The 27,673-nt window shown below is 52.3% G+C and overlaps 2 protein-coding genes and 1 pseudogene across 10 annotated transcripts in view; 2 read left to right on the forward strand and 1 right to left on the reverse strand.

The window, feature by feature from the left end:
* On the forward strand, nucleotides 1–23,451 carry PHYKPL (5-phosphohydroxy-L-lysine phospho-lyase). 4 transcript variants are annotated; one of them, XM_045821947.1, is made up of 13 exons: nucleotides 1–133; nucleotides 985–1,103; nucleotides 2,124–2,283; nucleotides 5,403–5,477; nucleotides 6,022–6,109; nucleotides 6,186–6,302; nucleotides 7,682–7,764; nucleotides 8,031–8,256; nucleotides 16,918–17,072; nucleotides 17,481–17,570; nucleotides 19,197–19,327; nucleotides 20,265–20,345; nucleotides 23,066–23,451. In XM_045821947.1, exons 1-13 carry the CDS (start codon nucleotides 75–77, stop codon nucleotides 23,107–23,109), a joined length of 1,428 nt encoding a protein of 475 aa, XP_045677903.1. In that variant the 5' UTR covers nucleotides 1–74; the 3' UTR covers nucleotides 23,110–23,451. The 4 variants fall into 4 exon arrangements, with proteins under 4 accessions (XP_045677903.1, XP_045677902.1, XP_045677909.1 ...); XM_045821946.1 differs by lacking the exon at nucleotides 23,066–23,451 and having other exon boundaries at nucleotides 20,265–20,729; XM_045821953.1 differs by lacking the exons at nucleotides 17,481–17,570; nucleotides 23,066–23,451 and having other exon boundaries at nucleotides 20,265–20,729.
* On the forward strand, nucleotides 13,024–13,171 carry LOC123813259 (annotated as a pseudogene).
* Nucleotides 17,556–27,673, reverse strand: part of HNRNPAB (heterogeneous nuclear ribonucleoprotein A/B) — an 18,937-nt gene continuing 8,819 nt past the window's right edge. For 2 of the 6 annotated variants that reach the window (XM_045821973.1, XM_045821967.1), the window contains exons 2-8: nucleotides 26,507–26,738; nucleotides 25,571–25,739; nucleotides 24,755–24,913; nucleotides 24,443–24,577; nucleotides 22,476–22,590; nucleotides 21,678–21,818; nucleotides 20,864–21,472 (exon numbers count right to left, since the gene is read on the reverse strand). In XM_045821973.1, the coding sequence (XP_045677929.1) occupies nucleotides 21,402–21,472; nucleotides 21,678–21,818; nucleotides 22,476–22,590; nucleotides 24,443–24,577; nucleotides 24,755–24,913; nucleotides 25,571–25,739; nucleotides 26,507–26,715 (999 nt within the window). In that variant the 5' untranslated portion in view covers nucleotides 26,716–26,738 and the 3' untranslated portion in view covers nucleotides 20,864–21,401. Of the gene's footprint in view, nucleotides 17,729–20,863; nucleotides 21,473–21,677; nucleotides 21,819–22,475; nucleotides 22,591–24,442; nucleotides 24,578–24,754; nucleotides 24,914–25,570; nucleotides 25,740–26,506; nucleotides 26,739–26,816; nucleotides 27,095–27,673 lie in introns of those variants that run through there. The other 4 variants (XM_045821962.1, XM_045821959.1, XM_045821981.1 and 1 more) reach the window with 4 other exon arrangements.

Below are 27,673 nucleotides of genomic sequence, written 5' to 3' on the forward strand. Positions count from 1 at the left end.
GGCGGGGCGGCGGTGGGGCGGGGCCGGGCCCCCGCGCCCTTGGCCTTCGTCTCCGCAGACTGCCGCCGAGCGTCATGGCCTCGGATCCACGCGGGAAGGCGGCGACGCTGGCTCAGCGGCGGCGACTGCTCAGGTATCAAGACGGCGGCGCGAACGGCGCGCACGCACGACGCACGCACGTCCTGCGCGGAGTCCGTGGCCCGCGGCCCGGAGCCCCCAGCCTGGGCGACCCCTCCCCGTCCTAGCTTTCCTGGCCGCCTAGGCTCGGCCCCGCGCCGTGGGTCCGGGCATCCGCTTCCCCCACCGCGCCGTCTGCGGCCGTCCCCTCGGCCCGCCCTGCGGCTCCGGAGCCAAGCCCTTCCGCAGCCGCAGCCGACCGCTCCGCGGCCTTTACCCGCGAGAAGGCCCTTGCCTGGCACCAGGGAGGACCTGGCCTGGCCTGGCCTGGCCTGGGAGGGACTCCTTCAGGGACCGAAGTTGAGACGCAGAGTGGGGGTGGGGAGCCGTTTCACTGGCAGTCTTGGAGAACCTCCGCCCTGGACCTGCGCCAGGGGCCCTTGGCGGTGCGCGAGGCAGCCTCTGGCTGGAGCTTGGAATTGCAGCTGGCTGCACAGCCGCCTAACTCGGCTGGCAAGAACCCTTGAGGGCTCGCGCCCGCCACCTGCTGGGGTGCCCCCCTCACTCCCACGCCTGCAAAGAAACACTGCCTAAGAGAGGCGGCCGGAAGGTCTTGGCGGCCACCTTTTCCGGGGATTCAAGGGACTGATGTGGGTATAGGAACCACGTAGCATCCCAACTGCTTACCCCCTCCTTTTCCTCCTTCCCAGTCTCACCTGGGGAGTAGGGGACTAGGGGCAGGAGGCAGCACGGTGGCCTGCCAGCTTTTGTCCTTTCCAGAAACTGAAAGGGGGGAGCTGTGATGGGCGGGCTTCTCCCTTCAGGTCTTCAGGCATGGCTGTCCACTGTTTTGGCCTGTCCCCACAGCTCTTCCTGCAGACTCTTTTTTCCTGAGGATCCTATTAAGATTATCCGGAGCCAAGGGCAGTACATGTATGATGAACAGGGGGAGGAATACATCGATTGCATCAACAATGTGGCTCACGGTCAGTACCATCCCGCAGGGTGGCGGGACAGGAGAGGAGGCAGGGGCTGTGAACCTAGTCCAAGGGGAATTCTGAGGTGCAGAGATGCTGGGGCACTTGGGGAGAGCTGAGCAGAGGAGGCCCGGTCTTTCTGGTGTAGCTGTAGACGTTTCCGTGCAGGAGCAGTGCTAAACTGGGCAGCAGTCAGAGACCCAGGTCCGGGAGTCCAGTTCCACTTGGGACTGACCTCAAGCTCAGAGAGCAGCAGTCAGCCCAGTTGTGACTAGCAATGGGCTCCCCTGGCCAAGTGCTGGGGGTCACAGCAGGGCTCAGCCCCAGGGACCATCTCAGGTCCTGAGCAAAGAAACTGAGGTAGGAATTCAGTTATCCAGATCGGGAGTTGATGGGGGAAAAGCAGGTCTGCCTCTCAGCGGGTACCTGGGAGGTTAATAAAGTGGAGGCTAAAAGCAGGGGCTCTAGTCCCAGCGTGCCTGGGTTCATACCCCTGTCCTTTACTTGTTCACTTTGTAATCTTAGGCAAGTGACTTAATCCTCTCTGTTCCTCAGTTTGCTCATCTGCAAAATAGTCATGATAATACCAGATACCCACCTCAGAGTGTTTTGGAGGATTGCGTTAACTCACGTAATTTGCTTTGAGTGCCTGGCGCCTGGTGAGCTCCCAGCTCGAGCTCGCTGTTAGCATCATCTTTGGCCTTTGGCACTCATTACTTCCAGCCCCCACTGACTGGTGAGGTCAAGCCTGCCGCCAGGCACCCCCACCCCTACCAAAGACATAGGTCTCTAAGTAGGTTTCTGCCAGAGAACTTTTCTTCTGCCAGAACCTCAGGGACTCCTTTCTAGGTCTCCCTTTTCCAGAACGGACATCTGTCTCCCACCTCTGTCTTCAGGCTCCCCTCTTTCCTATCCACCTCTCCTTGCATAACTGTGTCTCCCCAGCTGGGCATTCAGATTGGGGTTGGGGAGGCCTGGTAGGATCAGTTGAGCAGAGTCAGCTGTGTGATGAAGGTGGCCTTCTTCCAGTTGGACACTGCCACCCTCTCGTGGTCCAAGCAGCACATGAACAGAACCAGGTGCTCAACACCAACAGCCGATACCTGCATGACAACATCGTGGATTTCGCACAAAGGCTGTCTGAGACCCTGCCAGAGACGCTCTGTGTGTTCTATTTCCTGAATTCTGGGTAAGTGGCCTGTGGCCAGCCCCCAAGCAAGACGAGCATAGTGGAGCCCAGCGAATGTGAACTGGAGAAGAGGCAGCCCTCACCGGGCAGGTGCCTGAGCTTCCCAGCTGTACACCCTGTGCTTACTCTGGCAACCCAGTTGCCTGGTCTCTTAGTAAGAGATGTCATTGCCTCCCTTCCAGGATCATTGGCAGGGCTCACGAAGGTAATACCTTCCTGTATTTCTGCCTTGGGAATACACAGACACAGTGCTGGGGCTGCAACCAAATCCCTGCTTACTCAGTGAGAAACAAAACCTCTAGTGATTCTTCAAAAAAAATGAAACATTATGTGGGGGGCGTAGGGGTCATTGCCTGGAGGAAAAGTGCAGGATCCCCTGAGGCACAGAAGCAGACCTGGCCTGCTCTGGAGGGTCGGGAAAGGAGTGACGTGACACTGAGAGCTGCCCGGGAGACGAGTGTGCTTGTCGAGGTTCCCAGCACACGGGGCAGCCTGTGCAGAGGCCCTGCAGCCCAGCCCGCCTGAGGACTGAAAGGCGGCCGGTGAGGGAGGGACACAGGGCCCCTCAGCCAGGGTCTCAGCAGCCAAGTAAAGAGTCTTGTTTGTATCCTAAGAGCATTGGAAGTTGTCGGAGGGTCTTGATCTGACAAGTGATATCATCAGGGCTAGGGGAGAGCGAGAGTGGTCACTGTGGGGTGCCATTTCAGCAACCAGGTGGCAGGTGATGGCGGCTCCCACTGAGGAGTGGCAGTGGGGACAGCAGTGGCAGATGATGACGTGTACACAGAAGCAGGCCAGCATCCTGTCCGTGTTGAGAGGACATTTCAACACGTCTTCGGTTGATGCATCTAGGTCCTAGTAACTTTATTATCATCGTCGTTTGTGTAGTGCATTTGTCATTCTCTCCTGCGTGGTAATTTCTAGGAGACAGAATTTACATCTTCATTTTACGGATAAGGAAACAGCCATTCAAAAAAAGGAACCTACTCGCCCAGGGCCATCCACACAGGGGTTGGGAGCCAGAATGGGAACCTCTCCAGGAGGAGCAGGGAGCTGGTCCAGGAGTGGGAGCATCCTTGGCAGTGGAGGAAGGGACATTTGCTGGGTTACGCCACCAGATTTACTCTGTGGATTCCAGCAACTTCCGTGTGGCCAGACCCAGTGGGCTCTTTGCTGCCCTTGTCCTGCTGTCTCTCAGCAGTGCTGGCAGTCACCGCTCTCTCAAGAAGTGCTCTGGTCTTGCTTCCAGGACACTGCTCACTCCCAGCTTCCTCGAGGTTCTGGCCAGCCCTCCTGTCTCCCTTTGCCGATTCCTGTTCTGTAGGGCAGGTCCTCTCTGGGCCCTCTCCCTTCGAGATCTCATTTGTTCCCATGGAACTACATGTCACTGTGTGCTGGTGACTCCCCAGTTTGTGTCCCAGCCACGTGGTTCTAACCCCCCACTTGACCTCTTTTTTTGTTGTTGTTTTAAGAATTTATTTAAGAGAGAGGGGAAAGGAGAGAGAAAGGGAGAGAAACACTGATCAGCTGCCTCTCACACACCCTCAGCCAGGGACCTGGCCCACAGACCAGGCATGTGCCCTGACTGGGAATCGAAGTGGCCACTTTCCAGTTTGCGGTGCGATGCCCAACCCACTGAGCTGCGCTGGTCAGGGCGCATTTGACTTCTTGAACATCTCCAACTCCACATGTCGGAAAGACAGTGAGGAGGTGATCATCTTCTGCCGATGCCTGGTGTGGGCCCGTGGCCCCGGCTCTCCCTCGCTTTCCCAAGCACCACCCCAGACCTTCTCAAGAGGACATCACCCTCACTGCCACCCCACACCTGGTCTCGCCTCAGCAATGGCAGTAGCATCCGCCCCTCTGTTGCAGGCAGAAACCTGCCTCCCGGTCCTGCATCGGGCCTGTCTTACCGGTCTCCAGGATGTCTCCATCCACCTCTGTCCCTCTCTGTGGCTACCACATGCTCTTGCTGCATGTCCTTGGTCTCCTTACTTCCACTTTTTTTTCATTGCATTAGTGGGTTCTTTTTTATTTTATGACTATGGTGGATGGAGGAGGGGCAGCATGCTAGAGCTGACAAGCCCAGAGAGTTCATTTCCACTTTAATTCCTGTCTACTCCATTAGTCACAGCCACAGGCTTCCGCCTCACGTGGAAGCTGAGCTGTGTCTCTTCTGTGACTCAAACACTTTGGTAGCTCTGCCCAGCCCTAGAAAGAAGGTCCAGGCTCCGTCCAAGGCCCCATGAAGATGGCCCCATGTGTCTTCCCACGGCTGCCCCACCTCGGGCCTCCCTGTCCTCTCTCGGTTCCTGAGCACACCGAGCTCTTTTCTCTCACCAGGCCTTTGCACGTGCCACTCGCCGTGCCAGAAACTTCCCCCTGGGGAGGCAGTGCAGGTGCTGCCCCCTCACAGAGTCCTGCCCTGACCCCCGTTAGCCAGCTCAGGCTGCCCCAGGGAGGCTTCGGCAGCAGCCATTTCTCTTCTCTCGGTCCTGGGGGCCAGGGCTGAGAGCAGGGTGTCCACGGGTTCGGGTTCTTCACAGGTCCCCTTGGTTTGCAGATGGTCACCTCGCTGCCTTCCCATGGTCTGTCCTCTGTGCCCCCAGCCCCTGGTATCTCTGTGTCCAGACTTCTCCTTACGAGGACATCACTGAGGTTGGACAAGGGCCTCCCTGACGGCCCCATATTAACTTCATCTCCTCTTTCAGTCCCTGTCTTGCACATACAGACTCATTCTGAGTGCTGGGAGTTAGAACTTCAACCCGGGAACTTTGCAGGACACAATTTAGCCTGGAACGCCCCCTTGTCTAAAGCAGGGCCCCTCCAGTGCTCGTAGGGCACTCACCGACATGATCGTCCTTTCTGTCCTTGGGTTTTGTTTGTTTGTTTGGCTTTCAGGACACATTCTGTTTTACTGTTTTGGCCCCTGCCCCGTTCCTAGTGCAAGTCAGGTATTTGGTGAATTTTTATTTAATGACTAATGAATGGGGTCCCGAGAGTTTTCTGGCTGCTGGTAGGGCTCCCCCTTCCCTCTGGGCTTCTCTGGAGGAAGCAGGACCCCAGGAGGGACCGCCCTCAGACAGCTGGCAGCACAGTGCCCTCCTTTTCCACCACAGGTCGGAGGCCAACGACCTGGCCCTGAGGTTGGCCCGCCAGTACACGGGACACTGGGATGTGGTGGTGTTGGAGCAGTAAGTGCCTTTCCCAAAGCCTGGGCCCGCCGCCTGGTGGGGGTCAGTGAGGCTCCGGCTTCCAGTGCCCTGGGCAGGAAGGACAAGGCTGTGGCTACAGAGACACCCCCACACACACACCAGGGGGGGCCTTTTCCCCATCTCTTTTCTAGGAGGGCAGCTTCTGGGGAGCTGAGAGAGCTCTGGTGGCAGGGGGGGCAGGATTGGTCCCATATTTGAGGCATTGAAGCTGGTCCGACAGTGGCTTCCGCGTATCGATCGCCTGCCGCACAAGGCCCAGGGTCGGAGCCTTAGCACATGGACGGCTCATTACAACCCCGAAGGGAAGCCCCACTTTACAGAGGAGAAGACTGGCCCCAGGGAGCCTAGCTGGTTACCCCCATTACACAGCGAGTAAGCAGCCTCGCAGGAGGCCTTACAGACTGCTGTGCTCGTCCTCGGCCCGGGGACTCAGGGCTGCATCAGAAAGGTGTGTCTCCTGGGGAGGCCAGGCCAGAGACACAGGACGCCTGGACCTGAGCCCGCCCTCCCCTCTCCTCCCCAGCGCTTACCACGGCCACCTGAGCTCCCTGATTGACATCAGCCCATACAAGTTCCGGGACCTGGATGGCCAGAAGGAGTGGGTCCACGTGGTACGCATGGCCCAAGGGGGCGACAGGTCGGTGCCTGCGCCTGGCGTGGGTGACACGGCGCTGTCACTCCCCACAGGCACCTCTCCCAGACACCTACCGGGGCCTCTACCGGGAGGACCATCCCAATCCAGCTGAGGCCTATGCCGGAGAGGTGAAGCGTGTGGTCAGCAGTGCACAGGCACAGGGCAGGCAGGTAACCGCATCTGCACCAGTCCAATCCTGCCGAGGGCGAACGCCACTCCCCCTGTTGCCAGCTGGTGCTAGGTACAGGAGCCCTGAGAGACTCAGAACCGGGGGTGTGTCTGGGAGATAGCAGAGCCCCGGGGCCCAGGCTGCACCCATGTGGGTGTGGAGGGTCCATGGAGGTGCTGCCTGACTTCAGTGATGGAAGGTGAGTAGGAGTTAGCCAGTCAAGGTGGGCTCAGGGATAGAAGAGCAGAGGCACTCTAGAAAGCCTACGTCGTCGTCGAGGTGAGGAACCAGGAGAGGGTGGGGCCAGGCTGAGCAGACAAGAGGCGAGCCTGGACAGGCCGGCAACCCGGTGCTGGAAGCCCGCAGGTGTGGGCTGAGGTACCGGAGGCCATGGCGGACCTTTGAGGGATTTTAAGAGGGAGGGTAATAAGACCAGGGTGCACTTGAGTGGGGCCAGCCCAAGGGTGCATAAGCAATGAGGGCGCCCAGTCCAGGCCAGTGTAGTAGAGACGGAGAGGGTCAAGACAGGACAGATGTGCTGAATTCTGGGAGAGCAGCGGCCTCGGTTACAGGAGGGGGAGGAGGCCTCGCTGAAGGAGTGACAGCACACATGACAGAGACCGGCGGGCTACCAGGCCAGAACGGGTGGCAGAGCCAGACCTGGGGGGCCTGGCCCATGTGTTCCTATGGTCTGCACCCACATATGTAAAGCCAGGAAAGCGGCTGCTCTGGCGGCAGCCAAGTGGGGGACTGGTTTGCCACCCCGTCCGCCTTTTCCCTCATCCGGCAGTTGCCTCTGAAGCAACTCCACGGCAGAACACAGTTTGGGAGTCAGTGCTGGGAGCAGCAGGGGTCACGGAGGGTTTTAAACACGACAAGCTTAGTGCCGGGGTTGAGGCACCTCCCAGTGGCCAGTGGACAGCCGGGAGAGGCATCCAGTCGGAAGGCCCCTGCCGGGGGGCAGGGCAGCACCTGGCAGACCTGTGGAAGACAGGCGTCCCAGTGGTGGGAGGGAGTGGGTGCAGGGGTGGCACAGGACTCGGGCTGTGCTGACTGGTGGGTGCAGGAGGGGCTGGGTCGGGGACGGGGGCCGCAGTTCTGTTCGAGGTCGGAGGCCTGGGCGCAGGGTGGGGATGAGTATATTTTGTCTGGAGCCTGCCAAGTACAGGAGTCTGGGGCTTCTACGTTGTCGGAGTTGGATTGAGCCCTGAAAGAAAACTGAGTCATCCTCAGAGGTGTTGTGGTGAGTGAACTGGGGAGACAGCAATGACAGTAACACATTCTGTTTGGAGCCAGCCCTGAGGCAGCATGAGCAGAACTGTCTCCGCTGGCCCCTCAGCACCTGCACGTCAGTGTTCCCACATCCCCTGTCGTCCACAGATCGCTGCCTTCTTTGCTGAGTCCCTGCCCAGTGTCGGGGGGCAGATCATTCCCCCTGCTGGCTACTTCCCGGAAGTGGCGAAGTGAGTAGGTGGGAGGGGTGGCCCCAGGAGGCCAGGCCTGTAATGGGGTTTCCCAACCTTTGTTCCACATTCCAACCTCAGCTTCACCTGTTCACCAGATTTTTCTGGGCCCCTGAAAAAATAGCGGCCCTAGAAGGCCAGCCATCTGCCTAAGGCCTCGACTTTACTGTGGGCAGAGCCAGGATTCAGTCCCAAGACCTCCCTGCTCCTGCTCCGACCCCTCTGGCCATAGCCCCAGCCCGTCAGCCCTCTGTCCTCTGCCACAGGCACATCCGCAAGGCCGGAGGGGTCTTTGTTGCAGACGAGATTCAAGTGGGCTTTGGCCGAGTAGGCAAGCACTTCTGGGCCTTCCAGCTGCAGGGGGAAGACTTCGTCCCCGACATTGTCACCATGGGCAAGTCCATTGGCAATGGCCACCCTGTAGCCTGTGTGGCCACAACCCAGGCTGTGGCGAGGGCGTTCGAAGCCACCGGTGTTGAGTACTTCAATACGGTGAGTGGAGGCTCCAGGGCCAGGGAGGACTGAGGGTCTGGAAGGGCCCCGGCAGCCCACTTGTCCTTAATAAGCAAAGACCGGGGAGCTGGTGCTGTTCCACCACAAGGATGCCCGGGGTGCTGTCGGGCAGGTGGGAGCCCAGGAAGCGTTACAGCAAGTCAGAGGAAAAAATGCAACCCCCCCTTTAAAATTTGCATCAACCTAAAAACTGTGGCAAAATATGCCTATGATTTCATTCCAGCACAGGCTACCTACTGTGTGCAAGACCTTGCGCTAAGAGCTGAGCAAGGTACATGAGGAGTGCCCATCCGGGTGGTGTACCTTGGGGTCAGAGTCCACCTTGCCCTTGGAGCTGGAGGAAGGCGTGGCTCCCTGACCTTGTGCTGCAGGGTGGAAAGCTTTCCCTCAGTGAAGTGCATCCTGGGGCGCCCAGAGCACAGTTGTGTGGTGCTCACAGTTGTGAGGTGGCGTGGTGGCCACCAGGTGGCCTCAAGGTAAAGAGCCAAGGCACTTGAACTAGTCTTCAGGACACTGAGGAACCAGGGAGGTGCTTCATAGGGGAGAGACGCGACCTGAAATGCACTTTAGGGGCGTCACTCATTTCCACCAGGGTCCACATCAGCCTCACAATTGCCTTCAAAGAGCCAAATGTAATTTTAGGACCGTGTAAATGCAACTACTCCTTAACAGTTAAGCGAGAGCTCAGCACTGCGGCCAGGTAGAAACAAGGTGCTGGGCCAGATAAAACAAGGCAGGCCACGAGCATTGGGTTCACCACCTGTGCTTTAGAAGGATCTCTGTGATCCGTGTGGAGAAAGATGGGTGGTTGGTGACTGGTCCAGGCAGGAGAGGAGGAGCCCAGATCAGGGCACAGGCCACAGGGGAGAACAGGGAGGGGCTGAGAGTTGAGGGAACTCACTGTGACCTCCCAAATAAGAGGCGGTTTGAATCGAGGCCTGCCACCTGTCAGGATTTGGCAGAGGTCTTTGAGGGTGAAGGCTGGTGCTCTCAAGGTGTCACTCTGTGCCCCGCTGACGTGTAGACAGAGCTTCTGCCCTAGACAAGTTCACTGCTCAGGGTGGGGGTTGGGGGAGGGGGGACAGGCTCCTAGACCCCCTGATCACTTGGAAGTAGTGTGTTCAGTGCACCGGGGACACAGGATGGGGGGCAGAGAAGAGCAGGGGACACTTCTTGCAGATGTGGGAGGGTGAGGAGGAAGCAGCGTGTGCTGTGTTGTGTGCTGTGGTGCTGTGTTGTGCTGGGTGAGAGCGCCTGCTGGAGCCCAAGCCTGGGTTTGTCACTCTCACTGAAGCCCACACAGATTATGTCGTCAGTCCCCGCTTCCTGCAAGTCTCGTCACTTGCTCCTGCACAGCCCTTTCAGTTAATCAGCCTGATCCCTGATACAAGCCATCGTCCCAAACAAAAGTGAGGACCTCGACCAGAACCCGCACCTGTCTGTCCCTGTGGCTGCTCCCCGTCCCTGCCCCTCGGCCCAGGCAGCTGTCACTCCGAGTCCTGAGCTCAGCAGTCACTCTCGTTTTCTGGCTTTGTGAGGAGCGTGTCCCGCTGTGTGTCTGTGGTCTCTGGGGACTTGTTTTTTACCTGACAGTACATTCCTGAGAGTTACACTGCTTGTCACTGAAGTTCATTTGCTGTGACTGCATTGTATCAATGTCCCGTTGTGTAAACTGCCTCGGTTTATTGTGCTTCAAGGTCATTCTCTCGGTGGTAGTGGTGGTGGTTAGGAACAGTGCTGCTGTGAACCGGTTTTTTTGGGGGGTTTTTGTTGTTGTTGTTGTTGTTTTGTTTTTTTTTTTTTCTAAGTCTCGTCGTACAGGGAAAACGTGCAAGTTTTCCCAGGACAGCCCAAAAGCGGAGGTGCCAGGTCATTGTCCACCTCCACTTGTCGAGGCAGCAACATGTGTTTACAAAGTAGGCCACGAGGTAACGCGCCGCCCGCAGGTGTGAGAGATTCCATAGCCCCTCTTCAGTTGTGCCGGGCATGTGGGACGTGAAGGTGCATCCCCTCGAATCAGGGAATGTTCTTGATTCACCCCTCCTCGACTTCAAGTTATGTGAAGCATCCTTCTTACATTTATTGGCCATGCGTTCCCTCTTCTCTGAAATGCCTGGTTTTTCTTTTGTCCATTTTCACTGAGTTACTAGTACTTTCCTTTTGTGGGGTTTGTGTGTCTGTGTGTGTGTGTATTCCTGTATGCATGATTTTGAGGTTTTATTCCTATATGTTCATTCAGAATCAAATCTTTATTTTTAAATTTAGGTATAACTGGCATAACATTATGTTAGTTTCAGGTATACAACATAATGATTCAATATTTGTGTCTTTTATAAAACAATCATCACAATTAACAGCCATTGCTGTAGTTACAAATTTCTTTTCTTGTGATGAGGACTTCTAAGATCTGCTCTCTTAGAGACTTTGAAAATACAATATAGAGACCCTGGTCAGCTAGCTAAGTTGGTTAGAGTGTCATCCTGATATGCCAAGGTTGTGATTTCAATCCCTGGTCAGGGCACATCAAGAATCAACCAATGAGTGCATAAGTAAATAAAACAACATATAGATGTTTCTGTCTCTCCCCCCTTTTTCTCTCTCAAATCAACAAATAAATGTCATCAAGTAAAAAATGAAATACAGTATTATTAACGATCATCACCATGCTGTACGTTATATTCCCAGGACATGTTTTATAACAAAGTTTGTACCTTTTGACCATCTTCATCCATTTGCCCACCCCCACCTCTGGCAACCACCAATCTGTGCTCTAAGAGTGTGATTTTTTTTGTTTTGGTGGGGGTTTTTAGGTTGCACATATGAGATTATAAGGTGTTTTTTCTTTCCCTTAGTTCACTTAGCATAGTGCCCTCAAGGTGCTCAAGTATGTTGCTGAAAATGGAACGATTTCCTTCTTTTTACAGCTATTTATATATATTTAGGTAAATATATACCACCTCTTTATCCATTCACCCATCCATCAATGGACACTTAGGTTGCCTCCGAGTCTTGGCTACTGTAAGTAACACTGTAGTGAATGTGGGTTGCAAGTATCTCTTTGAGATACTGGTATCATTCCCTTCATATAAATACCCAGAAGTAGAATTGCTGGGTCGTATCACAGCTCTATTTTTTAATTTTTTGAGGAACCTCCACACTGCTTTCCATAGTGGAAAATTTACATTCCCACTAACTGTGCACAGAAGTTCCTTCTCTCTCCTCACCAGCGCTCCTCGTTTCGTCTTCTGATGGTGGCCATTCTGATGGTGTGCGGTGGTCTCTCACTGCAGTTTCGATTCGCATTTCCCTCATGATTAGTGATATTGAGCACCTTTTTTGTGTAACTGTTGGCTGTGTGTCTTTTGCAAAAATTGTCTATTCAGATCCTCTGCCAATTTTTTGAACCATATTGTTTAGGAGTTTTTACTATGGAGTTATGTGAATTCTTTATATATTTTGGACATTATCTCCTTATCAAATAATTTGCAAATATTTTTTCCCACTTGGTTGATTGACTTTTCATTTTATTACTGCTTTCCTTTACTGTGCAGAAGCTTTTTAGTTGGATGTAGTCCCACTAGTTTCTGTCTTTGTTGTCTTTGCTTTTGATATCAAATCTAAAAATCCCAGACACGTCAAAGAGCTTACCAGCTATGTCTTCTTGTAGTTGTTTTATAGTTTCAGGTCTCACATGCAAGCGTTACAGGTGATTTTCTGTGGTGGTCCTGTTTCATGCTTGCATGTGGCTGTCCAGTTTTCCAGGAATTGAATCTATTTTCAGATGGAGTAATCATTTTCCATTCCTAATCATGACTTTATTCTTCAATTTTATTTTATCTGCTATTATAAAGCAACTCCAGCTTTCTTTTGGCTCATCGGTGTTTTTCTACCCTTCTGCTTTCAACTGAGGCTATGCTCACGGGAGGTGTGTTTCTTTTACCCCGCATATACCTAAAATGTGGCTTTTTGTCCAAATCTGTTAATACGATTTTAAAATTATTTTAGATTATTTAAATTTAACACAACTATTGATATATTTAAGCCTGTTGCTAACATATTAATTTATAACAAGTTTAATATATTTTTCTATCTCTCATCTTTTCTGCTTAAACTATCTGTATTAAAAATATTTCATCCCAAATTATTTTCAGTGCCTTTATGTTGCAAACCTTCTGAGGTCTTGTATGTCTAAGAATATTTTTATCAGACCCTATTTAAATGTTTTTGCCAAATATAAAATCTAGGTCTTAGCTATTTTCCTTCACTGCTTTAAAACTCTATTTCCATCTGGCGTGCAGTGCTGCTGTTGGAAAAGCTGAAGTCACCAATTCTTTCTTCATTGATATAATCCACATACTGTAAGACGTGCATGTGCATCTAGGTTAACACCTTTGAAACGCCAGAATACTTTGGACCACCCTCAAAATAGAATACACCATAATTTTCAGACTATAAGACGCACTTTTCTTTTCTCGCCCTACCCCAATTTGGGAGGAATAATGGTGTTAATGCTGCTGTTGAGTTCTGTTTACATTTACATTGGTGAAATATTATGTTATCATTTTACCACATTTCTTGCTTCAAAAATTTTTTCCCTATTTTCCTCCTCTAAAACCTGGGTGCATCTTATGGCCCAAAAAATACAGTGATTTTTCCTATAACCCAGTCCCCACCTTGCTTTCTTCCACCTTCATGTCATCTTCCTTATGTTCCTCCTTTAATTTCAAATGCATGAAAGAAACTGCAGTACTTACCTGGCAGGGGAGAGAGCATGTTGCAAAGGCAGTTTTCCCGGGGCGAGGCTCATCTGTTGGGCTCTGGACGACTGGTCCCTGCAATTTCCCAGATGTGGGGAATGCAATGCATTTGTGTAGTGGGGGACAATTGCTCTCTCCAGGAAAAAAAGAAACTGCAAAACTCATTCTCTGGAGTATTGGAGATCTTGCTTCCTATCAATTGTCAGTTTTGGCTCAGATAAAGTCTTATAAAAATTCTCTACCAGTTTGGACATTTCCTTATGTTGACATTGCGTGTTTGTTTTTTTTGAAAACTGGACATTTAAAATATAATGTGGCAACCTTGGAAACCATTTTCCCTCTTCATGGTTTGTATTTCAGTTTCTGCTGAAAACTGGACATTTTAAATAATGTAGAAATTTTGGAAATCATTTTCCCTCCTTATAATTTGTTGCTTTTTGTTCTTTGTCTAGTGACTTTAAATTCTGTCAATTCTGTGTTCTTTGTCATGCACAGGCACTGGAGTCTCTGCTTGGTTAGCTTAGTGATCATCTCATGGTTGGGCAGACATCTCCTTAAACACCTGGGCCCAAGAGGTCTCTCAGCCTTGGACAAGGGTTGGTGTATGGAGGCATGTGTGGTAGGGTATGCTTTGACACTCAGCCACGCACCTTGCAACAGCCTTAGTGTTTACTTCCTCCTCCTTTAGAGCCTCAAGGTAGCCGGTGGTGAGAGTTTAGAAGTTTTTTAGGTCTTTCCTGAACATAGCTTTGAGCATAACCCCTACAACACATCCACAGCCTTTTAGATTCCCAGGACTATGTCAAAGCATTTGTTCGTTTTCTTTCTGTTGTCCCTCCAGGGTGATACTGGTGGAAAGACTTCTTTATTGTGCTAGTTGAGCATCTTGGCCAGGTCATGATTCTAAACCAAAGATGTCCTACCTCCTAACGAGCTCATGGTTAGTAAAACACAATAAGCATCCTCGATGCATCCTGTGTCCACTCCACACAGTTTGTTTTGGACATGCCATAAACTTGCCTCATGCAGAATCACCTAGATAATAGCTCTTTGTGATCTCAAGTACCGGGCTCTGCACACAAATCTTCAGGATGGTCTACACACTGCCAGTACACGCCCCCTAGCATGGCCACGGTTACAGACTGACAATTCCAGACATTTTTTAAGGGTATGGAACTACTGGAACTTCACAAGACTAATGGTGAGAAAGTAATGGCACCACTACTTTGGAAAAGTTTCAGTTTTTATAAATATGTTTATCATATAATCCAGAACTTTCACTCCTAGGTATTTAACCAAGAGAAATGAGAACATACATTTAGAGACTTGTTATAAATTAGTTTTATTCTTAATAGCCAAAAGTCAAAATAACCCAAGGGTTCGTCAACAGGAGACTGGACAAGTTGCGGTTTGTCCATACAGTGGAATATTATGCAACCATCAAATGAGCAAACTACCGACATATATACAATGTGGATAAATTTCATATACACGCTGAGCAGAAGTGAGGCACATAGTACATATTCTCTGATTCCATTCATATGACATTCTGGAAAAGGCAAAACTGTAGTCAGAAAGCAGGTCAGTGGCTGCCTGGGCCAGCAGTGAAGGAGAGCACAAGGAACTCTGGGGAGTGATGGAAATGTCTGTGTCCTTGTTGTGTTGGAGGATCTACAGTTTTGCACACTTGTCGAATCATTCTGAACTAGTCATGTACCATGTAATGTTTTGGTCAACAGACCACATTGTTGACATAAGAACCTATAAAGAATTTTGAATTTTTATAAAAAATTATTTGAGCCAAAATTATGTATGTCTAACCACTATGCTGTACACCTGAAACTAATATATTTAATGTCAACTATAACTGATAAAAATTTAAAATAACAAAGGAAAAAATTATGTGAGCCAAACAGGATACACCCAGAAGCAAGATCTCAACAGAGAAAAGTGGTTCTAAGAATAGCATTTTGCATCTTCTTTTATGAATTTGGAATTGAGGGAACTAAGGAGGATTTCATGAAGGTGGGAGAAAGCAAGGTGGGGACTGGATTACAGGATAGTTAACAAGGTTATATGCTTTCTTGAGTGGTTTGTTTCAAAAGCAAGTTAACCTAGTTACACAGAAACAATGGATAGGGCTGGCTTAAAGCAAAGGTAAACCTTTTACTAAAGTTACAGGCCTAAAACAAAAACTTTCTAGGCCTGGGGCATGACTTACCCAGTTAGGAATTTATGATCAGATCACTAAGGTGACTTTTCCATAGGACCCAGTTTTATGTCTATGGCATATAGGGTGGTGGTCCCACAAGATTATGGAGCTGCAAAATGCCTACAGTCCAGTGAGTGTCATAGTAGTGCTAACAAACCTATTACACAAATTCTTAAAGCTGTACTACTACTGCCTACCATAGTCAGTACAGTAATGCCAGCTTTGTAGCCTAGGAGCTATAGGGGAACAGAATTTATCATCCCAAAATACATTTCTTTGGCATAAGGATTATTTTAGGTTGGCTAATTTTAAGAAACAGATTTGGGGAAAAGCTCTGAAAACCAGGTAGAAGTGACCATTTGTAACTACATTTATAAGGGAAATCTCCATTTGTAAGGGTATCTTCCCTCTCTGTACCAACAGGGGGATGACCTTACCTCTCTAGAAACTCTTTAACAATGCAGAAAGAAGTAACTTAAGTCTAAGTAACAGCCTTACCCACTTTTACTGTGCTTTTCCTGGTCACCTCCCTTAACTGGCTCCCCACCCTCACCCCCACCCCATCATCTTTTTTGTCTTCAACTAGAGATGGTATTTAAGGTGGTGGCCCCGGCCATTTTGGTGACTTATTCCATTTTCCTTGGTCTCTCCTATGTGTACAGGAGGTATACATGTTATTCAATGGTGATTTGTTATCCTGTTAATGTCTTTCATCATGGGGATATTTCAACCAATTCTTTCCCTACAGAGCTACAGGCTATACCATGTAAGTACACTCTATGACATTCATATGACAAAATCACCACATGTATCCATGTCCTTAAGTGATGGATGACTGTATGCACTCTGAATATATGCAGTTTACTTTATGTAAACTATACCTCAGTTAGGTCCTTTTTAAGTTTAAGAAAAAAATGGTGTAACACAAAACAAAAAGGAAAAAAAAGTTTGCAGGAAAAACACTTGTTTTTGCTCTCTCCAGTCCCCACTCAGACCACCTGCAGGGCCAGGTGGAGGAAGTGAACCCAAGTACCCAGGGTACCTGAAGGGAACAGCCAATACCAGGGTAGCCAGATGAGCCAGGTGTTAAGTCAAAAATTATTTTTGTGTTGTTTTAATTTTAAGTATTCATACCCAATTCAAAACTTTTAATAATGCCACACAAAGTGAAGCAAAATACATCTTCAGGCCACCATGGCTCACACTCGGTCAGCTGTAGTCTGTGCCCTAAAATCTGTCCTGGGTTCGTCCAGCAGACCCACGAGTTCGGACCATACAGATGCTTCCTGGGGTGACTCTGGCATGGGGCTCAGTCCTCCTTGGAAGTAACGGATACTGGTCTGACACGGGGCTGGGCCCAGCCTGTGAGATAGGACCCTAATGGCTCTGGACGAAAACCAGCTCTGGGCATGCCCACACCATGTTTCCTCTGGCTCTGCAGCTTCTCAGGGCTCCTACTGCACCTACTGCACCCTGGGAGCACTTGCCCTGAGGGAGTCACATTAGCACCTGGAAAGGTGAGATAGCCCACAGGGCCCCCAGAACCCCATTTACTGTTCAAGCCTGTGCTGTCACTTGCCCTGGAGTGTGTGGGCAATTCCAGTGCCCTCATCCTCCCTGGGCATGGCTCACTCTGCTGGATGTCTGATACACCCTTTGCCCCTGGCTCAGTTTGGGGGCAACCCGGTGTCCTGTGCAGTGGGGCTGGCCGTCCTGAATGTCTTGGAGAAGGAGCAGCTGCAGGCTCATGCTGCCCATGTGGGCAGCTTCCTGATGGAGCTTCTCAGGCAGCAAAAAGCCAAGCATCCCATCATCGGGGACATCAGGTGAGGCTTGGGGCAGCAGTCACTACCCGCTAACCTAGCATCTGCCAGAGGCCTAGAGTCACTCCTCCTCTCACCTCCTGACCACCTGGGACAGTGGGAGCTTTACTCCCCACTCCACAGTGGAAGACTGAAGGGCCCAAAATAGCACTTTCGGGAGGGGGAAAAAGTAGCTCTGGCCCCCACCCTTTCCTCCATCCATGGCAAGGGCCCTTCCCCATTGCAGTTACTTCCTGGAATTGTCACACACGCACGCCACCACGTCTCCTGTGGCCCTGTCTCCCCAGGAGGCAGAGGTACAAGCCCCGGTGAACTTTCTGATGGGGCTTGGCTGAGACCCAGGCAGAGGGCAAGGGCAAGGCCCATGGTCCCCTCAGGCCTGGCCTCCTGAGATGTCGCCTTCTGCTCCAGGGGCGTCGGGCTCTTCATTGGTGTGGATTTGATCAAAGATGAGGCCACAAGGACACCAGCCACCAAAGAGGCTGACTACTTGGTGTCCAGGTACTTTTTCTTCAAACCAGTTGCCTTTGCAGTGTGTAGGGCCCTGACCGACAAAGGAGCCTGCCTCTTGCCTCTCCTTCCATCCACTGTGTTCCAGGGCACTCTGGACCTCTGAAGGGGGAAGGGGAGGCCAATCCGTGCATCCCCTTGACTGAGGTCTGCAGACAGAGAAAGCGGCCCAGTCAGCTCTGTGCCCCATGCCTGGCAGCAAATGTTTCAGATGGGAATGGGCCGCTGCCAGTCTGAGCACCACCTCTGCCAAGATGCCAGAGCTACCCGGGCTCAGACCCTGGCTGCCCGAGGGAAGCAGCTTCTCCAGAGCTGTGCCAGGGACCAGGGAGACAGGGCTCCTGCTCTTCATCTGGCTGGGCTGTCTGGATGGAGCAGCACCTCCAGACTCAGAAGCCGCCCCACCCAACCCATTTCACATTTCTTTCCCTTGGACCCAAGCAGGACCCCAGCCTCAGGACCCTTCCCCCTTGTTTTGCCCCTGTATCTCCATTTCTCACTACTCCCACCTCAGAAAACCCTTGGGAAATGTGTACCATTGTTTGGTATTCACATAAACAGTACAATTTGTGCAAAATCTTCCCTTCCACGCAGCTTTGGACTCACCCCTCCTAAGCAACCATCCAGTCTCTGCCTACTAATTGATGGTCAGGCGTACCTGCCCATTCACCCCATCCCCCCACCCCCAGACTCAGGAATCCAGCATGGCTGGTAGGAAGTGGGGAGTTAGATCCAAGGCCCAGCCTGACTTCGCACAGCCACCCTGGTGGTTTCTCCAGTTCGGTGAGGAAACAGGCCAGTGACGGGTGTCTCAGTTGCACACACCTTGCCAGCGTGGGGGCGGGGGGACAGCGCAGAGCTCAATTCCAAGTCCTGACCTTGTTCTTCCTAGCACAGCCACAGTGCCAGGGAGAACAGGATGGGAGAAAGCAAGACGACAGACTGAGGGACACCATGGTTCAAAATAACAAATTTAAAGAAAGAGTCGGGGGTCAAGTGTAAATACAATCACATCAGACCTCTTCTCTCAGTGGCCAAAATTCCTTCCTAGGTTATAAGTATTATATGTGGAATATTAAAAATGATTCTTAGGTACCAGTGATAACATTAGGGTAACGTTGCCCTAAAAAGAACTGGAAATCAGAACCGACAGTGCTATTTGGGATTTCAAGATTGCCTGTGTGTAGAGCAGGGAAGCTACTGAGGCCAGGTGGGGGGTGCATGGAGTTCATTAGACTGCTCTGTAATGGTGGACATGCCCATCCACCTAAAGTTAATTCACACACATCAAAAAAACTACATATAAAATGGAACCACACTGTAGCCCCAGAACTAGCCTTAGCTTAGATGACATGGACTCCAGGAATAGATGAGAGGAGGCCCCTGCTCTTGGGAGCAGCGGGTCAGGTGGAAGGCACCCCAGGCAGGCCTTTGAGACCAGGCCACAAAGGATGGGCATGAGTTTTGCAGGGGGTGGTCAGTGCCCTGTCCAAGGGGAGAACTGACATGTGGAGGGTTCCAAGGGCAATGTCACTGGAGTTTTGGCCAAAGGCCAAAGCCAGGCTGAGGAAGGCCTTGGAGGCCATGTGAAGGGCCCTGCTGTGTCCTGTCCTATAGGCTGAAGGAGAATCACATTCTGCTGAGCACTGACGGCCCTGGGAGGAACGTCCTGAAGTTTAAGCCCCCGATGTGCTTCAGCCTGGACAATGTACAACATGTGGTGGCAAAGCTGGATGCCATCCTAACAGGTGAGCTTGAAGCCCAAGGGACAGCAGACCACATCCCTAGAGCTGGAGCCAGTAACCAGAACCTTCCAGCGTGACCAGGGAGGGTCTCCGTGGCTGGGCCAGGTGTCCTCTGGACAGTGCAGGGAACAAGGAGCTAAAGTGAAGAGGAGTGCTATTGGTCCAGGCCTCCCCTAGTCCTGGGCAGGTGGGAGCTAGGCCACCACCCATCCAGCCGAGCAGGCTCCACTGTGGGATGCAAGACAAAGGAAACCAAGGCTTGGGCTCATGAGCCCAGCCATCAGAACTATAGCTCATTCGAGTGGCCTGAAAGTCACTATGAAATGTAAATGGCAGAAACTTTGTTTTACTTGAACTAATAAGGGTCACCAACAGCTAGTGTGGCTGGAATCTGCACACAGGTTGAACACAAAATGAAATTTCTCCCCATATTCCCAGTCACCTGGGAACATCAAGGTCAAGGCAGTCTCCCCTGAATCCACTCGCAAGATCTCTACAAATCAGACATGCCTGTGCACTAAGACTGGGTTTGCACGCAGCGTTCTGTGGGGTGGCCCACAATAGGCAAAGACCCTTCTCCTGTGTAGGCTGTTTCACTGCAGTCCCCAGGGCATAGGAGCTAAGGGCCATCCCTACTGCAGACAACTGCAGGTGGTACAAGACCTGGGTGAGACACAGAACTGGGTTAGGTGTCCTATACAGAGGAGCCTCCAGTTGAGTCTGGATGTCTCAGGGAATATGAGGATTGGGGTTTTCCTTTGGGGAAATGGGTGCTGACCAGAGAAGCTGGTGGCACACACACAGATAAAGGGCGGGGATCAAGGGCCTGTCTGGTAAGCCAATCTCCCAACTGCCATCCAAGAGGCTTCAGACACTGAAGGCAGCAGGGGCCTTCAGCAGAAAAGTTAACCATTTTGGGCACCTTGGGGGTGTTTTTCAGACATGGAAGAAAAGTTGAGAAGTTGTGAGACACTGAGGTCCCAGCCCTGTGGCAGTCCTGCCAAGCCATGTCCTTCCCTAGGTAAGTGGGCCATAGCTGGGCTCCTGATGCACTCCTTAGAAGCCAAGCTTCAGCTTTCTTTCTGGGAGTGAGGGGAGACCAAACTCCCTTTATTACAGGGCTCTGTCCACCCAGAACCCCCACCACCTCTCGCCACCGGACTTGAGGTCTGCCAACCAGGAGGTGGTACCCCTGAATGTAGGTTCACTGTCCTGCTTGAAGACAGAACCCCATTTCCATTGCTAAGATAGGTCTTCCCAATCACCTGCACGAATCACTTGCCCTGGGGGTAGTAACATCCCTGCTGCACAATCCTCACCTCCATGAAAGTTGCCTTAAACCTCTAAGACATTTCCTAACTTTAAAAGGGCCCAAGTCCGACGCAAGGCCCAGTCGTTACAGGAAACTGAGTGAGGATGTGGAGAGGTGGTGGCTATGCCTGACAGCATGCTGCTGGTCACGAAAGATAATGGAGCTCAGAAAGCTCGGGAGCACGTGGCCCTGTCCTCTCTCACCACATATCCCACACTCACCCAGGCTTGGGGGTTTTTACATTTTTATTTCAAAAGCTTGGATAGCTTCAATATCCAGGTCGTGGCAAAATCAGGACACGTGTAAAATACCTTACAATACATTAGATTCCCAAAAGGTACCAAAAAGTACAGTAAAATTAACACTTCCAATACAGGAAATGTATGACACAAATAATATAAAATTAAAAGGTGAAAAAAGGTGACACTGGTTTCCTAAGATAGACCTCTTTACAACCAGGGTCTACAGGTCCAGGCTGCAGAGCAGCAGCAGGAAACAGACCCTCCCACCTGGTTTGGGGTAAGCCGGTCATACAATCAGCCCACAATGCCGCTCTGGTCTCTGAGACATCACACGCTGCCTAAAACAACTAGAGCTCTGGAAATAGTCAACAGGAAAGTGATTTCCAGGGGGGAAATTTTAAATAAGATGCACATGGAACAAGCCATAGAAAGTATGCCAAGTTAAATTTGGTACATAATTGTTTGTGTTCACTCAATACCCAAACAAAGCATGTGCGGTCAGTCGGGCACTCCTGCCGAAGCCTCAGTATGGCTTGTAGTTATTCTGATGGCCACCGCGTCGCTGGCTCTTCCCGTAATTCGTACTACCCTGGCCTAGGGACAAGAATAACAATGATAGCAGCTAGATTTATTGAACGTTTACCCCTGTGCCAGGCGCTTGGCTCAAATCCTCACCAGGGCCAACACCCCTGGGGCAGGCCACAAAGCCCAGCCCATCTGACTCCAAAAGCCCCTGCTGCCACTGGCCCCTGCACTGTCTGTCCTGCCTCCCAGGTGGGCTTCCCTCTCTCCTACTTACTGTAGTCGTAGCCGGGGCCGTAGCCGTAATAGCCATAGGGCGAGTAGTCGTAGCCGCCATAGCCGGGCCCGTAGCCCTGCTGGTAGCCGTAGCCCTGGTTCCAGTAGTTGCCGTAGCCCTGATTCCAACTCTGACTCTGACCTGTGGGGGGAGCAGGGCACAGGGGCCCATGGACCATTTAGCACATGCAGGAGCTAGGATGGAGGAAATCCTGCCCTGTGGGTAGCAGGGTTACTATGGCAGCTCAGAGGTAGAAGCCAAGGGGCTGCTGTCCTGGTATACAGGGCCCTGCACTCGAGACCCAAGCTCTACAGAGCTGAAGGCCAGGACAGAACTGAACACTAACTTCACTCAGGGCCAGAGAGGCAGGAGCTCACTCTCACTCAAATCACCTTCTGATCACCCCCCACCCTCCCTGGCAGCTTGGCGTTAAAAGTTCAGACTTTGGAGCCAGAGGGGCCTGGATGGGAAAGGAGATGAAGCGCCTGGCACAGCCCTGCCCTACCTTATATGCCCACCCACCCATGGGTGGACCAAGACTCAGGACAGCCACAGAGCCCATCAGGCCCTTTACTCCTGGGTGAAGCAAATGATCCCAATGCCCTGAGGCACCAGGTCGCATGGAAAATACGGGCTCTTCTCCTCCAACCAGCAGCAGCACAGCCTGGATACCCAGGAGAGCCATTCCTGTTCCTGCCCACCCTGCCACACCAGCGGCCAGAGTGAGCCCCCAAGACAGGCACGGAAGCTCCATGCAGGCAGAGAACCCAGACCCATGTGCATCCAGGTTTCACTTACCTCCACTTCCACCACCACCACCACTGCTTCGGCTCGCTCGGCTGCGGTTTCCACCACGGCCGGAGCCTTGCTGCTGTTGATAGAGCTTTCTGGGCAGAGCCACCTTGATTTCACACTAAAAGTCAAGAAGATAGGCAGTCAGGCCACTGGGACATGTTCAGGAGAGGGACTGTGCACAAAGACCTCCATTTACAAACGCTCGGATGGCAGATATGATCCATCTTTTCAATAACGAAACATATTAGGATGGGAAACCACATTTGGGCTACAATCTCTTGAGAACCGTAACTAAAACCTAGACAGACCAAGATCCATACTAGGGCCTTTTCACTCAAACCTTTCCCCAGAGACTGTACTGGGGATGATGGACAGAAACCTAGGTTTGCAGGGGACAGCCCTGGGGCAGCTCCACATCTAACAATTGGGAGGAGAGGAACAGCTGGGCCAAAGCCAGCTCGGTATAGTAAAACACCGAATGTCAGATCTGGTACCACCTTGGTCCTACTAGGCAAGGGGATTGGAGGCTTCCCAGATGAGGGGCCTCAAAGGATAAGAATAAGACTTTCTAATTTTATTTTACTTTCTTACAGGAAAAAATGAAGCACCCCACTCAAATGTACAGTGGTGCCCATGATCTCCAATGTACAGAAGAAAGCCACTGAGGCTCAGGGTGGGGCTTGCTGAGGCCACACTGCTACCTCCACCCCTCCCCTCAACCCCTGGTCTGCTGTTGGGATGGGCCAAAAGCTTATGTCCCCTTGGGGCCTAGAGTTGGTTTCTTCTTTGTTCAAACACCTGCCCACCATAGATGGAGGCAGGGTCAGGGACCTTCCGGTGCTCCCAATGAAATCAAAAGTGTGTTTTTTAAACCAAGTACTCCGGTACATACTCCACTCCCAACTAAGACCAGTATAAAAACCTTTTACATAAGACGTCCCCATGCGAGCACACTCCTATAAAGAACTGGCAAATTACCTCCATCAGTGATGCAACTTGATGTGTTCTACCCTACTAGACCAATGTACAAATACACTATTTCAAGACCCAGTGCCAGCAGTTTGCCTAGTGCTGCCCTACACGCTCCTCCTGCCCATCTCTCATTGTGGCACAGAGAAAAAGGCCTCTGTGTCACCACCCACTGGGCTAACAACTGATGGGCAACATCTTTATCCAACTGCCCCTAGAATCCAATCTCATTTTAACAGCCCACTCCAATCTTCCTCAATTCCCAATCAGGACACTGAAGTTTCCAGGAGCCCCACCCTACCTGTCCACAGTAAGCCACAGCCCTACCTCCCAAAAGCCACCTAGAGAATACCTGAAGCAATACCCCGCCCTCCAGACCAAAGTTCAGGGGTAACGGTTGCACTTCTCACTTCTGCTTATTTGAAGGCAAAACTGGCCCTGGACATCAGTGAGTCAGGACCCTGGGAGCTCTTTGGGAAGGATCTTGCTGGGATGAGCTGACTAAACCAGTGTACAAAGGGGATGGAGATGAACAAAGACTTGGTTGTGTGACAGCAACAAGAAAAGAGAAAAGCTCTGCTACAGCTTCTATAGCAGGAAAGAGCTCACCACCAAGGGGGAAAAAAATCAGTGAATGGCAGAAATTCTAGTCTTCTGAGAACTGCAGACCTTAGACTCTAGAGCCAGAAACATCTTGATCTCTAGAGCTTTATATCAAGAATCAAAGAGATTTCTTGGCACCCTTGCTCCATCACAAAGAAGCCACCTTTCCTAGCCTGCCTTCCTCACATCCTGTTTTTACTGCCAGTCCTGCCAGACTAGGAGCTCCTTGAAGGACAGGACCATCTGTCCCACAATCAGGGCAGCAGATGCTGCAGAGAAACAATGAGGTCTCACTACCCTGGAGAGCTCTTGGAGGCAGCTCAACCCCTAAGCCACACCTGCAAGGCCCAGCCCTCCCTCAGCAAGAGGGCGGACACACAGAACTGGGGACACCTTACCTTACTTGCACCAATGGTGTGGAACTTTTTCTCAAGAGCCTTCCTCACAGGTTCCTCCTCTTCTTTAAAGGTGATGAAAACAAAGCCCCGTCTTTTGTGTGACTTTGGATCCATTGGAAGATCAATGGCCTCAATCTGCAAACACAGGCAAAGCTCAGGACCAGTATCTCCCCAACCCCAGGGCCCACAGGGTAAAGTTCCCTAACGGCCAGAGAATGATAAAGAAGGATTGCTGAGGAGTGCTCCAATCAGCCAAGGCTGTCAAGGACCAGGAAGACCGCTGCCTCAGGGCAGCTGGCAGGCCACACTCACCTCCCCAAACTCGCCGAAGTACTCTCTGATTTCCTCCTCTGTGGCTTCGGGATTCAGACCCCCCACAAAAATTTTCTTTACAGGTTCCTTCTTCATGGCCATGGCCTTTTTGGGGTCAATGACACGACCATCCAGCCTGTGCTCCTTCTGATCTAGGACCTGGTTCCAAAGGAAGGAAACTGGATTCTAACTCAGCACCATGACCCTATTAAAGGTCCTTCTCTTGGAGCTACAAAACCCCCAAACACGTACACAAAATGTTTCATCCCCTCCAAACCCTATCACCAACCTGACTTTCCAACCCAGCCTACAAACATTAACATGTAAATCAGTCCTCACCACCCGCCACACTTCTCCAATGTTATACACCCCTCCTCTTCCTACCTAGGAAGGCCTAGCTCCAGAAGTACAGTGGAGGAGACTAAGCATAGGGGCTGGAACCCTTACTCCACCACCTCACTAGCTGTGTGAGTTCTTCTACTTAAACTTCGGAACCTTAGTTTGTTTTCTGAGAAATGGAGATAAAATAATGCCTGTCTCATGGCAACTTTGGACTTTTCTCCAGTCCTCACAATAAAGTGTTTGCAGTGTCCAGCACAGGCACAAGAAAGGCAAAAAATGTCCACTCTCATCTCCCTGGACCACTCCAGCACATACTCACTAACCCACTTAATCTGTATTTTTAATTTTTCAAAAACACAAAACTGCTTTTCTTTTTCCAAAACGCTCAACCACGTGCAGAACACACGAACTAATCACGCTCTAAGAATGGTGTCCTCCTTAGAATACACTGCTGCTACGAGGTACCCAGCTTACCTTCTCCACACTGGCTGCATCTTTGAAGAGAATAAACCCAAACCCTCTTGACCGGCCAGTGTTGGGATCCATTTTTATTGTACAGTCAACGACCTCTCCAAATTTGGAAAAATAATCCTTCAGGTCGTTTTTGCTGGTATCCCAGCTCAGGCCACCAACGAACATTTTTCTGAAATAGTAGGGTGAGACACATGGCAACAAGTCTTATAAGAAAGCTGTGATATTAGGAGGACAGGCCCTGGCAAAGATTTCGATGAAGAGTTTATAATAAATAAAGCCGCCATCCGGAACAAAGGTCTACCCCTTAAATCGTAAGGGCTCTACTTTTGCAAGGTGTTAAATGTCCACTACCCTCCCAATGTCAACTTTGATCCTAACAAAGCTTCAGGAGACAGCACCCCCAGACCGGGCAAGGGAAAGGAAGGACAACCTGGCCAGGGGTACAGGCTCTGAGCGATCACAACGGAAGCAATTTGTGTTAACAACCACGTATCAAAAGACCATCGTCCCTGACAGCCTTCGCCACCTCCGAAAACTCGCTCTCAAGAACTCGCGGCTTCCGGGTGCAGGGACCGTAACTCCGCCCTCGGCAGGAGGCGGAGGAGAGGGAGGACGCGGCACGGGCGCGCGCCAACTCCGCCCACGCAGGCCCCGCGCGGCCCAGACCCGCTCCGCCGCGGGTCCCAGCGCACGCCCCTTCCGGGCGCCGGCCCGTCCCCGGCCCCGCGCGAGAGGCCCCGAGGCGGCGCCAAAGTCGACCCAACAAACTCCTGCAAACTCCAGCGCGAGCGGCGACGCAACAGACAGGTGCGGAGGACCGGTCCTCGGGCCCGAGCAGGCCCCGGCCGGCCGCCCGCCCCTCCCCCCGCCGCGTGGCGCCAACAAAAGGCGGCCCCGGAACAAAGGCGGCGGCCGGTCGGCCCGGGCCGCACCTACCCTGCGTCGTCCTCGGTCCTGCTGGCGTTGATCTGGTCGCCCTCGGCGCTGGTCTGGTTCACGGCCGGGGGAGCCGCACTCCCGCCTCCAGCGCCCGCTGCGGTCCCGGTGCCGGGCCCGGCCGGCGACTCGCCTTCGGGGGCGGCCTCGTGCCCGTTCTCGGTGGCACCCGTCGTCTCCATTAGCTGTTCCTCACCCGCTTCCGACATGTTAGACCCGGGCGCAGCGGCTCCTGCAAAGAGCGGCCACAACAGGTCAGGCCGGAGCGGCTCCCGCCTGCCGCCCGCCGCCCACGGGCCCGGCCGCTCACCTCGCCGCCGGTGAGGCCGCGAGGCCCGTTCGTCCCCACCCGCCGGGAAGGTGCGGCGGGCTCGGCCGCGATCAAGCTCGCGCTGCCCGGCTTCCCCTCCCTCCGCTGACGGAGCCGCCGCAACCTTGCGCGCTCCTTCTCGACCACCGCTGCACGGAACCCACCGACCAAGTCTCGCCCGGGCCCGCGCAGCGCCGCCGCCTGACAATACCGACTCGTGGCGCTCTTTATAATGCCGGAGCCGGGGTCCACTTCGCAACAAGACGCATGCTCATTGGCTGCGCCTTCCCGTCATTCAACGCTGCGCCGGCGTCCCATTGGCCTCGTCGGCGCGCGAACGCTAGAGCCGGGCGGGCTTTGTCCTCATTTTAGAACCCGCGCGAGCCTGGGCCCGGCGAAGCGTTGCCGAATTGGAAAATGGTCTTGTCGTAGGCCGTGAGGCCCTAGTCGTACTCTCTGTCCTGTCAGGCCGCCGTCTCTCGTTCCAGCGCCCCCAGTCCCAGCTTTGACAGCCGCGGCCATTCTCATTTCCCAGAAAAGTAAAGTGGGCTCGAATAAGTCGCACAAACCAAGGCCGTCCGGCTGGCAGTGACAGAGCCCGGGCGGATGAGATCCGGCGCATAGGGTCCCCCAGGCAAGCTCGAGGGATTGCGACGCAGCCCGCCCTCCCCCTTGACCTTGGTCCCGTCAGAGCCCCGCGCTCGCGCCCTTTCTGCCGCCTCCCACAGTAGCAAGAAGCGGGCTGGGGGAGGAGTCCTCCGGGGATATTGTGCCAACCGTGGTGACCAGGTTGTGGCGGGAGAAACGGTAGAACCATGGTTGTTCCCCAATCTTAGTTCGCCGAACACCACTTTGAC

The sequence above is a fragment of the Phyllostomus hastatus genome, unplaced genomic scaffold (assembly GCF_019186645.2).
Source record: "Phyllostomus hastatus isolate PE091 unplaced genomic scaffold, TTU_PhHast_1.1 phas_contig_150, whole genome shotgun sequence".
In the NCBI taxonomy this organism is placed as follows: Eukaryota; Metazoa; Chordata; class Mammalia; order Chiroptera; family Phyllostomidae; genus Phyllostomus; species Phyllostomus hastatus.

What these genes read in the sequence shown, in the direction of transcription:
- PHYKPL (XM_045821946.1), top strand. Translation starts at nt 75, where the DNA reads ATGGCCTCGGATCCACGCGGGAAGGCGGCGACGCTGGCTCAGCGGCGG. An exon ending in CAGCGGCGGCGACTGCTCAG is followed by an intron (nt 134 to 984) that starts GTATCAAGACGG and finishes CTGTCCCCACAG; the next exon opens with CTCTTCCTGCAGACTCTTTT. An exon ending in TTCTATTTCCTGAATTCTGG is followed by an intron (nt 2,284 to 5,402) that starts GTAAGTGGCCTG and finishes TTTCCACCACAG; the next exon opens with GTCGGAGGCCAACGACCTGG.